Source organism: Octodon degus, unplaced genomic scaffold (assembly GCF_000260255.1).
Source record: "Octodon degus isolate 3935 unplaced genomic scaffold, OctDeg1.0 scaffold00178, whole genome shotgun sequence".
In the NCBI taxonomy this organism is placed as follows: Eukaryota; Metazoa; Chordata; class Mammalia; order Rodentia; family Octodontidae; genus Octodon; species Octodon degus.
Genome location: NW_004524754.1, coordinates 2692191 through 2713868, shown reverse-complemented (window position 1 = coordinate 2713868; position 21678 = coordinate 2692191). Strand labels below are relative to the sequence as shown.

The 21678-nt window shown below is 42.4% G+C and overlaps 1 protein-coding gene across 1 annotated transcript in view; it reads left to right on the top strand.

Annotated features, from left to right (window-relative positions):
- Positions 1-20633, top strand: part of Dyrk4 (dual specificity tyrosine phosphorylation regulated kinase 4) — a 31431-nt gene extending 10798 nt beyond the window's left edge. Inside the window, exons 6-14 of the mRNA XM_023703737.1 lie at positions 2195-2331; positions 2839-2979; positions 5028-5166; positions 7903-7984; positions 10011-10183; positions 13187-13247; positions 16619-16748; positions 19345-19526; positions 20395-20633. Of these exons, the coding sequence (XP_023559505.1) occupies positions 2195-2331; positions 2839-2979; positions 5028-5166; positions 7903-7984; positions 10011-10183; positions 13187-13247; positions 16619-16748; positions 19345-19526; positions 20395-20633 (1284 nt within the window). The remainder of the gene's footprint in view (positions 1-2194; positions 2332-2838; positions 2980-5027; positions 5167-7902; positions 7985-10010; positions 10184-13186; positions 13248-16618; positions 16749-19344; positions 19527-20394) is intronic.
- Positions 20634-21678: the final 1045 nt, after the last annotated feature.

Below are 21678 nucleotides of genomic sequence, written 5' to 3'. Positions count from 1 at the left end.
AGGAAGATGCAGTCTCCCTAGGCCTCTTTCTTATTCCTTCTGTACAATCCCAAATGTGGATGCTTTTATATCTCAGACTGTTGTTTCTCCCACATAAACAGGAATTTTTATCACTGTCATTGTGAGTGCATAGCCCTGTTGTACTTCATTCCATTTTCCAAAATTTGATCCCAACACCCCTCTCTCCTCTTCCAACTGGGTGGATGGGGTTGCCAGGGAAGTGCATTTTTCAGGCTGAAGGGTAAAACTAGGCAGTAATCCCTACTTCTGAGGGTGTCTGGATGAGTGCTGTTAGTTTACCATGATATGAGCTTTCTAGAGTTTCCTGTTATGGACATTGCATCACAGCTTGTTTCTAGAACAGAAAATGAGATGGCCTCATAGAAAAGCTAGATTTTCTCATAGGATGCAAGGCTGAGTTTCTCAATCATCACTATACACACAAATGGTTGGAGGACTTGCTAAGATGCAGGTTCTTATCCAGCATGTCTGGGTTGGACCTGAGAGTTATGGACCTTAGACCTCACTTTGGGAAGCAAGGATGAAATTTTTGTCATGCAACCTCCACCTGGAGCCCAGATTCTCAGCAGTTTTGCATCAAGTATCCATTTGGGAATCCAGTACAAGTGCTGGGTCTCCACTTCAGAAAAGGCGACATGCACGCGCGCAAGCCAGTGGGCTCTTGGTTAATAGCGTTCAATATAAACCTTACTTCCAGTTCAGCCAGATATTCCCAACCCTTCCCTCCCAGCTCCCTCTCAGCCTCTGCCCTGCCAGAGCCTAGAGTCTGGGAAATTCCCTAAAGATGTCAGTCCTGCCGTAAGTGAGTTCACTGGTGCTGTATTCCAAAGTCTCAAATCCGACATGGCTGTATGTGTGGTTGGAAGACGGGGATCATGTGTGCTCTCTGTAATCTCCAACTCTTCCTCCATTTCATTCCAGTGCACACACAAATGCATAATGAACATAAACAAGCAATTTAACTACATTCTCTTTGGGGTGAGCTACATTCTTTTATTTATTTTCTCAATAAATGTTAATTTTATACCTACTTTTTGAGCCCCCTCATGGTTAGGCATTTGGTAGGCTCTGAAAGTATAGTGGGAACCATCATAAATAAGTACAGTGTGGCCCTTGCTCTTGAGTGGCCACCATTACCATAAAAGTTGGCATGTAAGCAATGATACCACATTGGTATGAAGAAGATAAGTTCAAATGCTAGGAAAACACTCATGTGCCTTCACAGCCACATGGGTGCGGACTGTGTCCTGTTCTCCTAGTTTAGAAGTAGGCCACCCATTTCCATATATCAATGATGTTCATGCTCAGATTAACAGTTTTGATTCTTGTTCTATGAAAAGATCCCAAACACCCTCCCCCTCCCACTCACAAAGGACACATCTTGGAGACTTGCACGTAAACACCCATTCCTCACCTTCCCCAGCCTCCTGAGTGTAACATAGAAATCAGAGACTCACAGAGCTTGAGGACATTAGAGGTCTCCTTATCCAGAATGTCATCTCGTCTTTACAGACAAGGTACTGCAGCTCAAAGCGGGTAAGTGGCTTGTTGGAAGCCACCTAGCCACGAGCTTTAATGGAAAATTTCCCATGGCTTTGTTGAACTGCTTGCCCACCTGGTTTCCAGCTTATGGAGAAACACGGATGATTATGGCTTTTAGAAAATGTTGCTTTTACTAAGTTCTGTGCTAGTAATGCAAGAAAAAGGTTAAATCTAGATAAGTCCAGGTAAGCACCAGGTCTGACGAGGAAGAATCCAAACAGGCATAAAGCCTCTGTCTGAGAGAGGATTAAGAGGGAACAGTGCTCAGCTTGAAGAATCACAGAACTTCCAGAATGAAAGGGACATTCAGTTTTGTCCAACCTTCTTATTCACAAGTTCTAAAACATGCAGCAGACCAGAAGACTGTTACTAGAACCCAAATGTCCAAGGGCCATCTAGCGTTCGTACTATTGCTTGACACAAATTGAGCCTGCAAGACTGTTCCTGGCGCCACCTGGTGGCAGCAACCAGGCAACAACCTGACTGTTGCAGTGGCAGTGAGATGAGGGCGGGAGTTCAGAAAAGTCTCCAGGGGGGACCCAGGAGCTGAGATTGGGGACCCGGGGCCCCAAGCTCAGAGAAGCCCAAGAGCCTGCGGCTGTTCTTCTTACTGCCAGCCTGGCCTCTGCAGGTCCTGCATGACCACATTGCCTACCGCTATGAAGTTCTGGAGATGATCGGAAAAGGGTCCTTTGGACAGGTGGCCAAGTGCTTGGATCACAAGAACAATGAGTTGGTGGCCCTGAAAATCATCAGGAACAAAAAAAGGTTTGGCTGGATGGGTGACACAGGCAGCGTTAGAGGGGTGCCCTGCTCTGGAGTACCAACTTTTTCTACTTCCGCAATCACCTCTGCATCACCTTCGAACTCTTGGGGTCAGCTGATTTTACTTTTTAATTCACTGTGTTTGAAAGGTTGCTCAGATGACAGAAGAGAAACTTTGAGGCCAAACAATAATATTTCATGATTAGAGTGGGTGTAGCAGCTCCTCAGTTACCAAGAAGTTCCATGAGGGCTTGAGTTAAAAAGGCTTCTAATACAGAAGCCTTTCACCTACCAGCTCTGATTCTTCCTGTTATTTTCCCTTTTCCTCTTTCTTTCCCTACCTGTTTTATGGCATGAAGGGGCAAAGGGGAAGGCAGCTCATGGAGTTTAGTGCTTTCTGCCACCCTAGGCATTCTTGTTGGGGCTGTGGGGATGGACTGAGGAAACAGGCTAATTGCCAGAGATGTGTCCCCGTTCCCCACCCTCTCTGCCACTCCCCCATCACTGCAGATTTCACCACCAGGCCCTGATGGAGCTGAAGATCCTAGAAGCTCTGAGAAAGAAGGACAAGGACAACACCTACAACGTGGTACACATGAAGGACTTTTTCTACTTCCGCAATCACCTCTGCATCACCTTCGAACTCTTGGGGTCAGCTGATTTTACTTTTTAATTCACTGTGTTTGAAAGGTTGCTCAGATGACAGAAGAGAAACTTTGAGGCCAAACAATAATATTTCATGATTAGAGTGGGTGTAGCAGCTACTCAGTTACCAAGAAGTTCCATGACAGGGAGACTGGGATCAAAAGCTGCCATCTCAGCCACCCCTCAGGAAGCCTTTCACCTACCAGCAAACTCATGCTGGGCCTCCCTGGTCCTGAGTACCAGGAGCTATACTGGATCATGATAGGATTTTGCTTTGTTACCATGTTCCCCACACACTGGATTCCTGGACAGAGACTACAGCCTAAAAGGAACAGGTAGCATTGCCCAGCATGGAAAAGGAGCTTTAATTTTGAATAAATAAGGACAAAAGCTGATATTTTATGAGGGCAAAATGATGACCAATAGGTTGGTGTTGCCTGCCTGAGGGCTTGAGTTAAAAAGGCTTCTAAAACAGAACAGCATGCTTATTTGACTACTTTCCCTTCTGAGAACTCTGTCCAGTGCATGCATTTATCTTACTTGAAGGGAATAAGCAGGGTGAGCTCGTGGGCGGAGGTTCAGGGTAAGCTCGCGGAGGTGCAGGGTGACCAGATGCACTGCACTAACACCGTGGTGCTCACATGGCATAGTGGTAAGGGTGAAGCTCTAGGATCACCTGACCTGAGATGGGAAGAGAGTGGCCATACTCACCGCCATCGCTGGTGATCACAAATGTGGCCTTCTCTGCAGGATGCACAGGTGAATTATTTTCTAGTCTGCAAAACAAACATCCCATGCTGCCCGTCTGTGCCGTTAGTCACAGTGCCCAGTTAGGACATCACTGTACTTGATAATGCTTGGTGAGGCAGTGTGTGTGTGTGTGGGGGGGGAATCCTAAGCTCCACAAAGCGGGGGTGTTGCCTAGGGCCACACATCAGACAGAGCCAAAGCCAGGGCTCACATCTCCATCTCAGCCCTCAAGAGCAAATGGCTTTCTAAACACTGCCAGTGGCCCGGCCTGGTGTCGCACACCTGTAATCCCAGTACTCAGGAGGCTGAGGCAGGAGGATTGTTGTGAGTTTGAGATCTGCTTGAGCTAAAAAGTGAGCTCAAAGCCTGCCTGAACTGCATAGTGAGACCCTGTCTCAAAAAGACCCCCCCAAAAAAAACCTAAGTAAATAAATAATAAACATACTGTCAGCATTAGGTAATCCTAGAGAGGGAAAAGGGAAATTAGAAGTCACCAGCCAGAGACTGCTGCCCTCCTCTTCCTGTCTCACACAGCTCCTATGGAGGCATTAGTTTCCAAGATCTATAAGCCTGCAGTTTCATGGGATAGAGCATCCTTTTATTTTATGTGATATTACAGGCTTCTGCCACTATAAACAATTAAAGAGCCAGCCTTTGTTCCTGCAAGGCCACTGGTAGATGGAACTAAGTAACAACATATCCCTTTTTTAAAATGTTATTTATTTATTTTAGTACTGGGGATTGAACTCAGGACTCTGCTTGCCAGGCAAGCACTTATTCTACTGAGCTATCTCCCCAAACATATCCCTTCGATAGAGCAGGAGCTCCCTCCTTTGCTTTGGCTCTTACCTGCAAACTTTCTTGTTCTCTTGTTTACCAGGAGCTGGAAGTCCCTAGACAGGCTTTTTAGGCCTGGCTAGGAGTGTGCTTGATCAACTAGGAGGCTTCCTGGATTCTTCCCAAAGGCCTGAAGAAATAGGACTACTGTAGAAGTTTGGTCCAATCTCAACCTACATGTTGCCCAAATATTTAAGTGGCCATGTAACATTGTCTAAGAGGCCAGCATGGTTGGACTTTATCTTGGGCCTACTGCGAGTGAGTGAGTGAGTGAGTGAGTGAGTGAGTGAGTGAGTAAGAGGGCCAAGTTTATAAGACACAAAAGCCCTGCCTCTAAGTCTGAGATATACCTACTAATAGAGGGAAACCAGACGGCATGTAGCTGTTTGCAGGGTCATGCCGAGCATTTTTTTTTCCGAGCATATCTTTTATACCAATATGTATCACATTTTCTCTGTCTTTCCCAGAATCAACTTGTATGAGTTGATGAAGAATAACAGCTTCCAAGGCTTCAGTCTGTCGCTGGTTCGCCGCTTCACCCTCTGTGTTTTGAAGTGCTTGCAAATGCTTTATGTAGAGAAAATCATTCACTGTGACCTCAAGCCTGTGAGTATAACCTCTATGCTACTCAGAAAGCATGTTTCCACCTGTCCCTAGGAGTTCCTAGGACAGCCAGCATGACTGGCACGGGGGAGCCAAGGCTCCTGTTTACAGGCTTTGTGAGTACAGAGAGTCTAAGAGAGACCAAGAAAGATGGGGTGTAATTGAAGCAGCCGGGATGGGAGTTCTGGGGATTGTCCTGTGGGAGGGCTGTGTGGCCGAAGATCAAGATATGCTGTTAGAAGTGTATCTTGCTCTGTAGCCCTTCAGAGTCCTCCCCAGGAGGACTCCTTATGTGTCCTGCAGAGACGTCCACCACAGGGGCAGATGACTGTATTCAAACCCTCCGTAAAGACCTTCTACCCTAGTTGCTTCCGGAGCACAGCATGCCCCAAGACACTTCTTGTACTTCAGCGGACAGGACCTTCCTGAATTGCTCTGCTATCACTGTCCTTTGTTGCACCAAATTTGTGTAAGAATTGCTTCTCTATCTGTGTTCCCTCTGAACTCTAAGTTCCTGCAAGGTCAGGAACCACAGCTTTTCTCTACTAGGTCCCAAGACCTCACATGGTACTTGGCAATAGAAGACAATACAGAAATGTTTGGTTAAGTGAGCCGATTGCAAATGTGAGCAGAGAGGTAGCTAGGGATGCAGTGTAAGCATCTGGCTCCAGTAACAGCCAGACATTCACAGATCTGTAAATAGCCTTAACTTTTCCTTACATGCATCTTTCTAACCCCAAAATTATTTTTTAAAAAATTAGTCCTTAAAAACTGTAACTCACAGATTAAAGTTTGGGATTTTTTGTAATTAAAGATTGTCACAATGCTTACACAGATTCTCATGGCTGGCCCTCAAAAGGATGGTGGGGGTGTGCTGCTGTATACTCTACACCTACACTCCCAGTCCTCAGCTGGTACCTCCAAAGGATGACCATACCCATGTGTTTGGGCTTAGGGGACTGCTGCCCACCAAGAAATTCACAAACCACTTCAGGCCCACAATATCAGATAACAGATTTCCTTGGGACATAGATCAAGTAGACTGAATATGTGTGTCCCCTTGATGCACACAGCTAGGAGGATGGATTCCAGAGACAGGGAATTGTTATTGTGGGCTTCATGGTATGGATGAGCTCAGCCTGGTCATCACATCCATCCCTTCTGTAGAGCTCTTTCTTGCCTATGAGGTGGGGGATAGGAAGGTGTGTCAGTCAGCTTCCCAACCCTGGGACAAAACCTCAGAGATAAGTAGGTCAGTAGCAGGAAAGGCTGCGAGGTTTTGGCCCATCATCAGCTGTCCCGTGATGTTGGTCATGCAGCCCCTTGTAGTGGGAGCACATGGTGGAGAGATGCTGCTCTCTTCATGGCAAGTGGGAGATGAGAGAGTAGGAGGCAGGGCCCAGGCCCCAGTGTCCCCTTTGAGGCACTCCACTTCATTCCATTGGCCTTAGGGGACATGTAAGATCGAGACACTTAAGGAGACTCCTGTCTAGGGAAGTAGCCTTGTGTTTGGTAAAAGCCACATTAGAAGAGCAGCCTCTTGTGCTAACACACTGTCTAGCAGAGGCACTGTGGGCAGCATTTGCACTTTCTCTGCCTGTGGTCCAAAGGCCTCCCACTAGGTCTGCTGCTCACATGTCTAGGGGAGTACCTAGATGTGTTGGGTGTCACATGATCCATGTGCATGGCCTGAGGTCCTAGGAAAGCAATTGGGACTTTAATCCTCCAATCTCAGCCACACATCATACTGAGAGAAGAGCCCAGAAGCTCTGCCTTCTCCTTTGAGATGCCGCTGAAGCACCCAGCTTTCAGGTTTCCCCAGTCAGGTAGAATCACAGCCTCTGACCAAATCATTGCCTTCCTCGGCTCCCACACTACCACAGCCATGTCAGCTGGGCCTTCAAACAAACTCAGTCAATGGCCTTCGGCACTAGGTATCAAAAAAGAAAATAAAGAGCCCACAATCTACGAAACTTGCACAGACAATATGGGAAAGACACACAGTATGCGGTGAAGAAGCACTGCAGAGCCGAGAACGCTGGCACAGATGCCTGGTGCAATCCTGGCTGCCTTGGTGTCCCGAATCCACTCAAAACACCTTCCACAGTCATTTTGATTTTGAAGGGGAGCAGAAGTCACATGGGGCAAAATCCAGTGAGTGAGGGAATGAGGACCTAGCAAAGGCTTTTATTTTACTAAAACTGCCAGAAACATTCGATCAGTGAGGAATGATGTAACATGTAGTGTTTAAACTTTAAAAATGTATTTTAGGGAAAAACACATTGCTATGAATGCCCCTTAAAATACTCCCCCTTGCTTCAAATACATGTATCATTCTTGACAATTTATCTTTTACTGTAATGACTAAAAAAATGTAAAAGTCTAAACATTCACTGCAGTTTTCAGCCACCCCTCTGTAAGTCACCATATCTGAGGAGGAATTCCTGGTGCTCCTTTCACCCAGGGGCAAAGCTCTTTCTCAAGATGGGGTTCCCTCTGGTAGGACATGGACCTTACATGTGTCCTAAGGCCAGTGCATGGGATGTGATATTGGTAAGATGCAGACCAGGAGGTGATGGGAAGCCAGAGGACACCAGGGTGTGGAGAAACTGTGAGAAGACAACCCTAGGCTGTGCTGCAATTGGAACTGGGCCCTATAGTTTGGTGAGCACTGAGGAAAATAGAAATCCTGCAGCAAAATTAATTTTGGTAGACTTGACTTCCATTTTTTTTCTCTAGGAAAATATAGTACTATACCAAAAGGGCCAAGTCTCTGTTAAAGTTATTGACTTTGGATCAAGCTGTTATGAACACCAGAAAGGTAGGCCTGTGCCAATCCCTTTGTGTGGGTTTTATTGTGATTTTTCTCCCTTTACACACAAGGCTCCCTGGGTTCTAGCCTGGGCTCTGCCATCACCATTGCTGTCATGATTTTTAACAACATGCTTCACTCCTTTGAGCTGAATGTTTAGATTTTTAAAAGATCATTACAGTAAAAGATATATTGCTGAGAACGATAGATGTGTTTGAAGCAAGGGAGGAGTAGTGATACCTCAACTACTGAACAACTCTGAGCTCAAACTTTCCACCACTCACTGGAAAGCTTAAAAAAAAAGTTATGTTCCTAACTTTGCTCGATAGCTAAATTGCAAATCCAACTTGAGAAAACCTGTATGGGCTGAGACCGAGTCACATCTGTTGCATCTCACCACAGACCCAAAGGGGAGATGCTTTGGGCTAAGCGCCACTCTTGTCCAGAAAATGTATAAATGGTGAAAACAGTCTTCACTGTGCTTTTTTATTTGCACAAAATATTGTAGGTAGCCATTAGGCCCCAAAGAAGATTATGATACCAGCAGTCAAGCTAAGAGAGCACTGTGAGAACCATGAGAGAAAATGAGTTTGTAAGTGTAATTTTGGGACATTAGAACCAATATCTGGTTTTCCCTTATTTCTTGTGGGAAAAATATGTTCATTTCTCAAACTTTGTATTGTTCATACATGAATTTGGAACACATTGATGTTGGTCTATGATCAAGGTATCACTGTACTTTAAGGGGATTAAAGGCAATGTGTCCTTTCTCGTACTACATTTAAAAAATGTAAAGATCATTCCTCATTGATCAATTGTTTGTGCCGCTTTCTGTGACATAAAAACCTTGTGCTGTGTCCTTATCCCCTTGTTCACTGGATCTGCTCCATGTGACTCTGCTCTTCCTCAAAGTCAGAATGACCTCAAAAGGTCAGCATTTTGAGTGGGACAGGACACACAAACCAAGACAAAGAAGATGAATCCCTAAACTGCTTCAGAAAGTGACAAGGACAGTGGGAGAAGTTGTTTGAAGTGAGGGGGAGGATTTTGGAGATGACTAATGGCATTGTGTCTTTTACTATAATGAATTTATAAAAATTTAAGCATTCAGTGATTTCTTCTAGGTCTTTCTTTGCCACCTTTACAGTGGAGACAATAATAGTAACTTTTCTGTAGGACTGTTATAAGGATGGAAAGCTGTGCTTGGAGTCAGTAACACCTGTCATGTGTTTTGCACTATGTTGGTGCCTGTAAATTCTTGTTTTACAATACTCTGTGTACTTTGCAAAGTAGTCTTTGGTACATTTGGAACAAGAGGAATGTATATGTCTTCATGGAAATATCTTTATTTTCTTTTGAGTTATTAAATAATTATATCCTTACTGCAACCTATTAAAACAACAGAAAAATTATTATAGGACCTCTTCTCCAGGTAAGTACAAATCAAAGTTATATGGAAATAATCAAATGTCTTACTTCTCAGGCTCAGGCTCCTCCTCCATAAAATCTAGGCTTCCTATGCTATTGTCTGCTGAGATTTTGTGAAGGGTTTGTTTCCGTACCTTGCTATCCAGTAAATGTGCATGATGTATTACATACACATTAAATTTAAATTACATGCTTTGCATCTCCTTCTGAATCTGCCATGCCTCCTCCCTTGCTGAACTGCGGTGCTCTCAGAAACTGTCTCCCTGAAGCCAAGTTAGTGGTTTTGAAAACCAAATTTATATTAGTTTTATGTTGGCTGCTTTAAACTTGTCTCCCAGGAACCATACCTACCTTGATGCTCACACTGAATACCACAGGATGGTAACATGCCCACTGTGTCAGTTTGTGAGAGGGTTTGATGAGATTGTGGGGTGACATGGCTTAGTGCTGGCAGGCTCTCAGCACTTGGCACTCTCTGCAAAGCTGTGCGCTAAGAAGGGAGGGTGGAGAGGTAGGCTGTGAGCCCCCCTTAGCTGCCACATCGGTCTCCAGAGCCACGTGGAGGGAGAGGGCTTGCCCACGCGAGGCCTTGCGCTTTGCCCAACAGTGTACACCTACATCCAGAGCCGGTTCTACCGATCCCCGGAGGTGATCCTGGGCCACCCCTACAACATGGCCATTGACATGTGGAGTCTGGGCTGCATCATGGCCGAGCTGTACACCGGCTGCCCTCTCTTCCCTGGGGAGAACGAGGTGGAGCAGCTGGCATGCATCATGGAGGTAAGCGGGCCGCCGCCGCCGGCTCGGGGAGCTGACCCCCATGGCTTTGGCCCTCTGTCCCTGACTGTGTCGATCTCAGCAAGGGCAATAGCCTGCTTGCTGTTGTTTTTTCCTTTGGTTGTATGTTCCCTAAAAGTATCTCTGAGATGATGTACCATTTATACATTGTTGAGTTGAGAACCAACATTTTTATCATAAATTTAAATAGTTCCAAAGGATGGGATTTTCCCTTACAGTTAATCGTAACATTTTAAAACAAAATTGGAGGCGGGGAGATAGGTCAATAGAATAAGCACTTGCCTGGCAAGTGCAAGGGCCTTAGCTCAATCCCTGGTTCTGCAAAAAAAAAATAAAAAATAAAAAATAAAAAATAAATAAATAAAAAATAATAATAATAAAATAAAAAATTAAAACAAAATTGTTATTTGAGCCCTATATGTCCCAAAAATTAAAAAGCAGTGACTTGACACCTACCAAAATTTACATCCAAAACTATACAGTAAGTCCTTTACCACTGTACTTTTTACTTTGTTCTTTCTTCTCCTTGCATGAGCCTTTTTCTATTATCCTTCCTTCATAGAATTAATCCTAACTTAATATAGTTTTATATTTATTTATTTATTTTTGTATTTTAGGGGTTTATAGGGTATTCAGGGTCTCACTACTAGATCAGACTCATAGTAATCCACCTGTTTACAGCCTCCCAAGAGCTGGGATTACAGGTGTGCCACCACGCCCAGTCTCAGTTGCGGCCTCAGTGTGCCCCAGGGTGGGGGGGTCGAATCCCAGCCGTGGCTGCTTGCAGGAGCTTTAATCCGCTGAGCTATTTGGCCAGCCCTCTTAATATAGCTTTATTTTGAACTCTTTTATCAATTGCTGTAACTTGAATTTTTTCTTATTACCGTAAGCTCCATGGGTATCAGCTTTTGTCCTGATGAGACCATTAAAACAGAGCTAGCAGGACACAGATACAGACCATTATTAACCATACAATGTGAAGTTTTGAGCACACACTTCTTTAACAACCGGAGTGCCACTTTCCCTTTTCCCAGCTGACTTCTGTACCTGTTAGCGTGTATCTGTGCTAGGATGCACAAGCTCAGCGTCCGCACCACCCTTGACACTGACCTGCAAGCAGACGCGAGTCCAGGAGAGGCAGGACGTCTGCCCTGCTCTGTGGCCTCATCCTGTGACTCCTTTGGAGTTCCAAGCAATAACCAAATGGTGCTCTGTCACCAGAGATTATTTTTATCAGCCTGTCCTCTGACAATTTGATCACAATGTGTTGAAAATAAATAATTGGAAATTGTCTGATCTAAAAAATTCATGCTGTTAAGTCACTAACTTTTCAGTTTTAACCTTCTGGGGAGACTCTCACAACCACAGGCATTTCCAAAACTCAGCACATGACTATTTACCTTATATAGAACTCCTTTAACTAAAGGTCTTGTTATGGAACTAAATTAAACAAAAAGTGTAATAATCTTTTTTAAAATTTGGAAATTACACATTTTAGGATTTTCTAAAGAAATCCTAACAAATATCTTCGTAAAACAAAAATATTTTGATTCTGAATAAAGATCTCTGTTATGTGTGTATGTTAAATATTTTCTAGATTGTCTCGAAGATAGAGTAAGACATCCCTTGACAATTATTAAATGTATATAGGCAATTCTTTCATGGAATCTGAGATGGTATTAAAATCATTTAGCTAGAAATGGCTAGAAATGGTAGCTGTGGTGAAGTGAGAACTGGTCTAGAGTGGGTGAACCTGAGCTGCAGCTTCAATTCTGTCTCTCTGCAAATCACTTCCCTACTCTGGACTGGAAAGTGAGTGAGTCAGACAGATGGCTTCTAAGCTTGACAGCAGATGACTTTGTGAAGAATCTTTGAACCAACCAGTCCTGCTTTTGATACCAAGGAGAAGAGGGTATGTGTTGAGTTTTCCACAGTCCTAAGACCAACTTGGCTTCCTCTTGGCTTCAGTGGAGCTGTGGAGCAGGGGCAGGCTCATGGATGGATTCTAGCTGGGGTCAAGGGCTACAGGTAACACCAGTAGTTTCTCCATCTCTGTGAGCCCCTACAAAAATGCAGTACAGAAAAGTGATCAACAAGATCTACACTTTTCTTTCCAAGAATAAATTTGTCTTGTAAGGGTCCGATGCCTTTGGTGACTTTTGTCTCCTTACCCTCCCCTCCTTTGTGTGCTGCATTGTGATGTCATTCTTAATTCAATGTAATCAGCCTGTTCTGACAGATCTGCCTCCTGTTGAGAGTGTGTATTCCTGTTTAGAATAACATGGCAGTTGTGCATGGTAGCACATGCCTGTAGTCCCATCACTCAGGAGGCTGAGGAAGGAGGATTGCCAAGAGTTCAAGGCCACCCTGGGCTCCATCGTTGGTTCAAGGCCAGACTGAACTACATAGCAAGTCCCTGTCTCAAAATAAATAAAATAGAATAATATGGCCCACCATGCTTGTAATCAATCTTTTTGCTCAATTTTTTAAGATTTTATTTTAAAGAATAAAACCAAATAGCAGAAACAAAGACAAAAACAGAGTAACAAGTGACAGTACAAATGGTACAGAGTTTCAAAATAAGAATAAAATTTCAATAATAGTTATGTATTTTCATTGTCAAATCTCTTGTTCAGATTAATAGACATAGGTGTGCAAAATTTGTCAAATAATTAAACATTAATGGTTAGTTTCAACAAACTTTAATTTTTCTTGTCATAAAAAAGCTTAAAGATATATATATATATATATATATATATATATATATATATATATATATATATAGCCACCATGCAATCTTAGGGTGCTGAAATATCCTGGATCAGGAGTTGAATGACATAGGCTTTGAGTCTGCTGTCCACTGACATGGGTTCCTGGGTCCTTCACTAGAAAGGCAGAGTTTGGCCAAAATCCTACCTTGCTCTTAACAGCCTTTGACTTTATGACTCCAAAAAGAGTGAACCAACCTCATTGTACTTGTTGAAGGTGCTGGGCCTGCCACCAGCCCGCTTTATCCAGACGGCGTCCAGGAGACAGATATTCTTTGGTAAGTCCCTGGGTCTCTTCTTGTGTCTAGTGAGGTGTCTCAGGTCTTGAAGATGCCTCCCACACCCAGAACTCTGTGATTTTTCTTTTTCTCAGCTTCATGCCAAAAAGAAAGCTGTGTAGAGAAGCTTAAACTGTAATGAGTAGTACCAAATAGTGTGATGAAGACGAGGTGGGGGAAGTCCTGGCAGGAATGGGGTCAGGCAGTACAGGTTCACAGCAGCAAGAGATTGACAGGTTCCCCCTCATAAAGGCTATTATCAAATAATGGAACCTCAAACGACTGTAACTGTACTCTCTCACTAAAGTTTTTGTCATCTCCCTAAACAGCTTGCATTTTTGCATCATGCACCATAGTTGTATTTTGTCTTAATGAAACATTTTTCTTTATTGCTATTAACTTTCTCCTAATCCCCAGACTCTTAATGTTCCAGGCTTATTGCAGCTCTGGTATAAAATGGATGGGCAAAGATTTTCAAATAACTTTGCTGTAAATATGTTGCTGCTGGTAAATTATGAATGGTCATCTAATTGCCAGGATTCAGCCTCATCCACAGCTGCACAATACCTGCCTCATCACAATTCCCAATCTCTGGATTCTGTAATGCTCTGTCTTTTGGTGTGAGTTATCTGTACAAGATAGACAGATGGAATAACAAGGCAGGGCTTCTAAGTACCTTATGCATCATTTTAAGTAAGATTCAGACCTAAGCTCTTTTAGAAGAGCTTTCACAAGAAGCTAAGGGATTACCAAGTAGAAAAATCCATAGTGGCCTAAAGGTTTTGTCCAAGTGGAAACAGAGCCAGATACAGAGAGATGAAATCCATACATAGGGACTCTCTGCCACCTGAAATGACATTTCTGATCATCATTGAGACTGCAGTTCCCGTATTCCTAGTCCACTCTTATTTTAAACTGAGAATAGCCTTAGAATGGGCAGTTCAATTGCACAACTTCCCACAACTGGCCCTGGCCATAGAGAGGTTAAAACATTCCTATGAGGAATCCAATAGGACAAAAGGATTTTGGTCATGCTGCCCAGAATGCACTGGTTCAACCATACCAGGCTATGCCATCATCTTCTCTATCTTTTGGTAAAAAGTTATAACTTTGAGCCTTACCAAAGTTGTAGGCCCTTGGCACTGACCAGGGAAATATCTTGGCTCTTTTAGACTAGCGCCTGTACCCTTACCTTTCTTCAGGTTGTGCAGAGCCTCTGGCTGACTCCTTAGTTTAATGTATAATGTATACATGCACAGTGGAATTAGTCTTTGGATTTTAAAGGCTTTTCCACACAAATTCTTTTTTTTTTTTTTTTGTGGAACCAGGGATTGAACTCAGGCCTTTGCACTTGCCAGGGAAGCGCTTATTCTACTGAGCCGTCTCCCCAGCCCCTTCACAAATTCTTATAATATTAAGCATTTTGGGCTTTGAAAGGTTTAGTGGAAATGAAATGTGGATATTGCTGCTCCCTCCTGGTAAGCAAAGAGTTTGGAGGAAAATCCACATTCTAACCCTTTGACACTGATCTCATGAGGTAGCATTGAAGTTGGCACTGTGGGAAGGGAATATAGTTCTTTTTTTTTTTCTTTTCTTTTTTTGACAGAACCAGAGATTGAACTCAGAGCTTTGTGCTTGCCAGGCAAGCACTTATTCTACTGAGCCATCTCCCCGGCCATTCATTTGATGGGAAGATACAAAAGACATACACATGCCCACTTCACAGAGTACTTGATTTCTACCATCAGTGCTAAATTTTAGGATGGTGATGTGGTTTTGGAGTTCACATTCAATATTTCCTGCCTATGAAAGGATTTTGCTGAAAGCTGCATCACTTTCATTGTTTCTCAAGCTATTTTATTATAATAATCATTGAACACTCAGGAAATACCAATTTCCATGATACTCTTCTATAACCTATGATATTATTGGTTAGAAGTGAGACCCAGGATTATATGTTGTTACTAACAGTTTCTTGTAGCTCTCATGACAAGCTGAGTCTGGGAAACACTGCAGCACTTCAGTTCTGGACTCTTCCTAGCTTTTGGCCAGCAGCACTACTAGCTTTTGGCCTCAGCACTACTTGTTAATATTTCTAATTAGAAGCATACAGTAAGGCTGCCTCAACAGTAACAAGATACACTACGTAGGTGCCCTGGGTGACAAGGAGATGGAGGGAATAATGAGATATAGGGAAGGCCAGAGGGGTGAGAAAAACTTGCAGAAGAAAAATAATCACATAAAGACAACTTCTGGAGTTATGCTATTTGTAGGATTGTGAGCTTGATTCCAACCAGGTGGGGGCATCGGTGCTACTATCTTAAGGGAAATGGGATGTTTATGAGTTTACATGCCTTGCACAATTCCCCTGAGCCAGTACTTCTCATGTAGATGCTCATTAGTAAAAATAGATGTCTTTTGTGGGCCCTGCAAATTACAGTGATTACAAAAGTTAATAGCAGAACTTCATTCTGCACCTAAATGTGTCTTTTGTGAACTTCACTAAATTCTTTAAGAACTCAGTTCAATGTGTAAACTTTGTGCACGTGTGTCCACATTGCCCATTTAAGTGCACACTTACAAGGCATGAGCATAAGCGGTTGTGTACAAGAATCTGAATGTGAGAATAAATGGTCTTAGCCTGAAAGCACTGAACAAAACACCCTTGGAACTCTCTTCAGGGCTTCATTTTAGGGCTAACAAATTCTACATTTGGCAAGGAGTTTAATCAGCAGAATTTATTTTTTTTAAATTAATTTTATTGAGAAACAAATAGCAATGCAACAGTTTCAAAACCGATTAGTAGGACATAATCAGTAGAATTTGCTCAGGCAAAATTTGGTGATGCTAAAGATGAGGTTAGTTTGCTTGTATGGCTTGTGCATGAACTCTGAAAGTTTTTCCAAAAATATCTTTGTAAAATACCTTCTCAGTGTCCCAAATAATCATTTTTTTTGGGTTAGTGAGAAAGCAACAACAGCATAGATAATCTAGGAAAGGATAATATACTTTTTGTCCTGAACCATTTTGTATATTTAAATTTGTTTTTCATCATCATCATCATCTCTATCATTTTATGCTTCTGTTGTTTACTATTAAACCATTTAAACTGATGTGGGGAACAGAAATAATAGGAAAACCTGATTTTAGTGTCAGTAGGGCTCCCCTGCTAATTTGCAGGCAGCTATTTTAAGGCTGAGTCCCTGGGTGTGTATGTGCCTGAGGAGATGGGCAGGAGCGGTGGGCAGAGGGAGTAGAGTACAAGAGAGCTGCAAAGATCACTTCCGGAAGCAGCACGGTTGAGCAGACAGATGTGATGAGACCAGTGAATATTTACACCTGGAACTAAATCAGCGTGTTCTATTTCTAAGATTCCAAAGGTTTCCCTAAAAATATAACCAACAAGCGGGGGAAGAAAAGATACCCGGATTCCAAGGATCTTACGATGGTGCTGAAAACCTGTGACTCCAACTTCCTGGACTTCCTCAGAAGGTGTTTGGTGTGAGTGTGTTGGGTATTATTGCCTCTGGATTTCCAGCTAAGTAGTAGATTTTCACACACTTGCTAGTGTAAGTGTAAGTCTGGGAAAGTATTATAAAAATAACAGATATTCCTCATTTAAGAATTGTTCAGACCTAAAACCTGTCTTTTTTGTACCGTGCTATACATCTCATTCATAAAGCCTCAATGTCTCATTTGCATAGTACACTTTACAGTACTATAATTTTGGCTAATTGTGCTGTGCAGTACAATATTGTAGCTATGTGTTCTGTTATAATTATGCATGTAAGAGTTATGCAAATAAAACCCAAATCATTCATTTGGAGTTTGCTTTGACCATTTCTTTGTTCTGAATATTGAAATGTATATACTATACACAACCCCTCATTTAGCAACCAATTCAATTAATGCCCTAGTTGCAAGGGCCCATTTCAGTCATTAAACAAGGAGTGTCTGTAATACTAAAGGTAGAGCTTTAACGTCCGTCCCTCAAGTGGCTTCCACATCACAGTGCTCTCTCTCCTACTGTCTTAATGGTCAGGAAGATGATCTGCTACTTTACAGAAATGGTGGCTCAGCTCAGAGAGGTTGATTTGCCATGGATTATACAATGTGTGCATAGAGTTTGTTGTCTTCTTGTCCTTCAGCTGCAGGGCAGCAAGACTGTAGGCAAGTCCTAATGACTTCTTTTTTGTGAACCAAAGCAACCACTTTAAGGGGGCCTGCATGCTTCATATCCAACACACATTGGCTCCTAGGCTCCTCCCCATCCCGCTAGGATTTTGTGTTTCAGTTGTCTTGCATTAGGGAACTAGGAAAAGGATGAGCACTAAACCACTTATTACACACAGCATCTTACCGTCTGCATGTTTATTTTGAATCTGGTGCTACAGATCAAGTCATACAAAGAAAGAAATCAGCACACAAAGCACCCAGCAATGTTTAGTTTAGGTGTCAGGAAAAAGTTGGCCATTGTTTTACTTTTATTTTACTGTTAAAGAGGTTTTGCAAGTCTGTCTCCACTGAGTACAAGTAGATTAGCTTAGATCAGTAGATAGTAAATCAGTTTCTCTCACTGGGTCTCAGTTTCCTTTTCTACAAAATGGGCTGCTCTTAGGGTACTTGTAGGATCCTGTAAGTATTTAGATTTTTAGAAGACTACGTCTTTGCATTCTCTCATTCTTCCAGTCAGACAGAGTAATTAAGCAAAATACTACTTTGGCATTCATGTATTATGAAGTTTGGGCACCAACTCAGAGGGTAAAGCATCAGATACTATTGAAAAGATTCCTATGGGAGGCTTACTTATCTGCATAATACAGATAAAGAAGGATACTTAAAGGGGCTACAGAATGAAGGTGTTTTAGCAATGATAGAAACTGACCAACAAGTTAGGGGAGTATCTGGAAACCCAACCACCCAGAACACAGTTCAACACCAAAAAAATCATAGTCTCTTTTAGTACAAAGAACTGATAGCTTACAACTTGTAAGAGGCTGATGGAGCCTGTTACCTAATCCATATATTGCTAATGAGCAAATAATTTGTATGAGAGACTAAAACTAATAGTGAATCTAATAGGAGCAAATGTACAATCCTATATAGGCTAACTCTAGAAGTCCAGAAGAGAGATATAGTTTAACAGCAGTGCATTTGACAAAGAACTGCGACCTTGAGTTATTTGTGGGCTTGGTGAGTCTAGAATGCTTATACCATCTCCCTGAAGTTGGGAGCTATTCTCAGCATGAATTACAGATTGAATTTCTTGTCTTAGAAGATGGCCAGGGGCCGGGGAGATGGCTCAGTAGAATAAGCGCTTCCCTGGCAAGTGCAAAAGTCTGAGTTCAATCCCTGGTTCCACAAAAAAAAGGTCAAAGAAGATGGCCAGATTGCACATTGTAGAAACCATATCATATGATCGATAGTAGTGATGTAAGCACTTTTAGATAGTTGGAATACCAACATTTAAAAAAAGCATTAGTCATTTTATTTTGTATGGGACTAGTGAATAGAATAAAGACCTAGTAAAATTTTCTGTGGTCAATATTGGTTCAATAAAAAATAAAAAAGAGCTTTTCAAGAATCTAAATTTTCAAGATTGGAATTGTTGAATATGTTAGCCTTGTCAAAATATTGATGATGTAGGATGATTCTATGTTGGGAGTTCTATCAAATGCATTCTGCTATTGTGTTAGAAGTTTTGCCTGAATTATATCCAATTCCCTTACAAAACTTAATGCAGTATATTCAAATTCTATAATTTTGTGATAAATTTGGTGGCCCAAGTCCCATAGTTTGGGAATTTATTGTTATCTTCTTACCAAATCTTAAATACTATCGGTTGCTTTTTTAAAATAATGTTTCTTTCTAGGGTTTCTAGCAAAACTTAGATTTGAATATATGCCTCAATCATTACACAAATTTTCTAAGATTATTTCAATAGTAGTTTCCAGCTACTTTAATATTGTATGTTGTATGGTGTCTTAGAGATACGACGTCACTTAAATGAAAAATACCTTCATTGGATTAAAAAAGCACTATAATGTTAAAAGGGAAAGTAGAATAATAACCCATTCTGGGTTCTGTTGGTGTGCAGATGGGAACCTTCTCTTCGCATGACCCCTGATCAGGCCCTCAAGCATGCCTGGATTCATGATGTACGGAGTCTCAAACCATGGCCTAGGCCCCAGACCTTGAGGAAATCTAGTTTCTGTTTTCCTTCTGAGCCAGGCAAAAACAAGGTTCAAGAACATCATCATCCTACCAAAAGTAAAAAAGGTACATTCCTCAGCCAACCAGTCCTCTTGCCATAGTCCTGGGAGCAGATACTTCTGGAGGATTTTGACGATTACTTTGAAATTAACCATGACTGGCCTGCCATTTCTTATTTTAGAGATGATCTTCTTTTAGGACATTTGGCTTTATCTGGACTCTTGCTTTTGACCCTTGTCATTAGGACTTTCCACTTTCTCCTGTACTCTCTGCCCTTTCACCTCCCTCCCCACTTACTCGCTGAGTCCCCTCCTTTGTGCCCTGTAATTACCTGTAGAGTCATTGTTAATGGAAGACTGGCATTACAGAAATCTTTAATATGCAGTGTACCGGGGCTGGAGAAATAGCTCAGTGGTCTTAGCACCTGCCTGGCAAGCACAAGTCCCCAGATACAATCCCTGGTACTGCATGCAATGCCAACCCTGGAGCCTGAGCTGACCCCAAAACCACATGTGGTGGCACATGCCTGTAACCCCAGTCCTGGGGAGGCTGAGACAGGAGGATCACTATGAGGCCAAACTGCATAGTGAAACCCTGTATCAAAAAAAAAAAAAAATGCAGTATACCATAGCACAGGACACGAGAGTCAAGTTATCTGAGATTAAATTCTGGCCAGATCATACCAGGGATGGGCCCTTGGGCAATTTGCTTATGAGAAAGAATGCTTATTCTGTAAGGTTTCAGAAAGCAGCAAGTAAGTTAGTAAATGCAGAATGCTTAGAATGCTTCCTGGCATGTAAAACGTACTTTCATGAGCTGCTTTTACATCATTACAAGCGTAATGCCCACAAAGTGGCTTGCAGCTTAATGGGAAGTGAGAATACACATTGGTCTGTATGGAACGCTTATCCCTTTGGTCTCCTCTCATTGGCAGGTGAGACCAGCAAAGATACTACAGTAAACAGGATGGAGGGGGCCACCATGCACACGCTGGATCCCAGGGCCCAGCAGGCGTCTCTCCCATGCATCACTGACGCCATCCAGCTGCCTCCCATAGCAGACACTCACAAGAAGCCAGAGGTCACTGTGGGGCAAGAGGCACCTGTGACCTCCAGAGAACAAAGCAAAAGCTCTTCTCCCCAAAACACAAACACTCTGCCACCTATCATGTGACCCTTGCTGAAGGCATGTCCTGTTCCTTTCCACCTATGATTTGTTAAAGACAGCTCTTATATTGTACAATATTTCACATTTTTTATGCATAAATGTTTCAAAAATTAAAACTAGTCATACAGACAACTGGCATGTTTCCACTTATGAAGGGTGGGGTAGATGGCTTCATAATTGAATTCACTTTTTAAATGTCAATGTATATATTTAGTGTTATGGCATCAGAATATTTTTTCTTGCTTGTGCCTACAACTCATGTTAACCAGGATTCTTGTTTGAAAATGATAGAAACTGAGTGCAATTTACATTAAACAGTAAGTTTAACTGGCGAAGCAGGAGATGTGGTTTGAGACACAGCAGAATTTGGGAATTCAAACAAGGTCATAGGGCTATATCATCAAGTCATCCATTAGCCTTGCTCCTCTTTTTAATACCTGGTTTCATAGTTTCCATTTAAGTTGCTCCATATAATACTCCATGAAAGGTGACACCAGGTGATTGAAGCTATGGATTTGCATGAGATTAACCAGGAAGAATGACGGAATGAACCTATAGACAAGAGAAAGTCCCAGCAAAGATAAATAAGGAGTTGACAGGGCACAACTCCCCCAAAAGGCACACCAGACTAGGAGAAACATTAGCCAGAACAGGAGGAAGTTTCTAGGAGGTAAACAGGATCAAAAGTATAAAATATCGAGAAGGATGAAAAGTTACATAAGTGGCATGATGTGGACTTTAATAAATGGCATAAGTCAAGAAATGCCGTGTCACAGCAGGTAACATGCAGCAGGTTCAACAGCCACAAAGGAACTGAGGTCCTGAGAACTTTTTTTTTTTTTCATTTCGTGGTGCTGCGGGTGGAATCTAAGGTCTTAAACATATTAGGTAAGCGCTGCACCTCTCAGCCACATTCTAAGCCCTGGGGCATTTTGACGCTATCCTCAGCCATATGTAAGGCTAGTAGGAGAATCTGTTCTGTAGTCTGCAGACAGTGAGGAGACAAGTTCTCGGCACTGTGATTAGGACTGGGACTGACTAGAGAAACTAT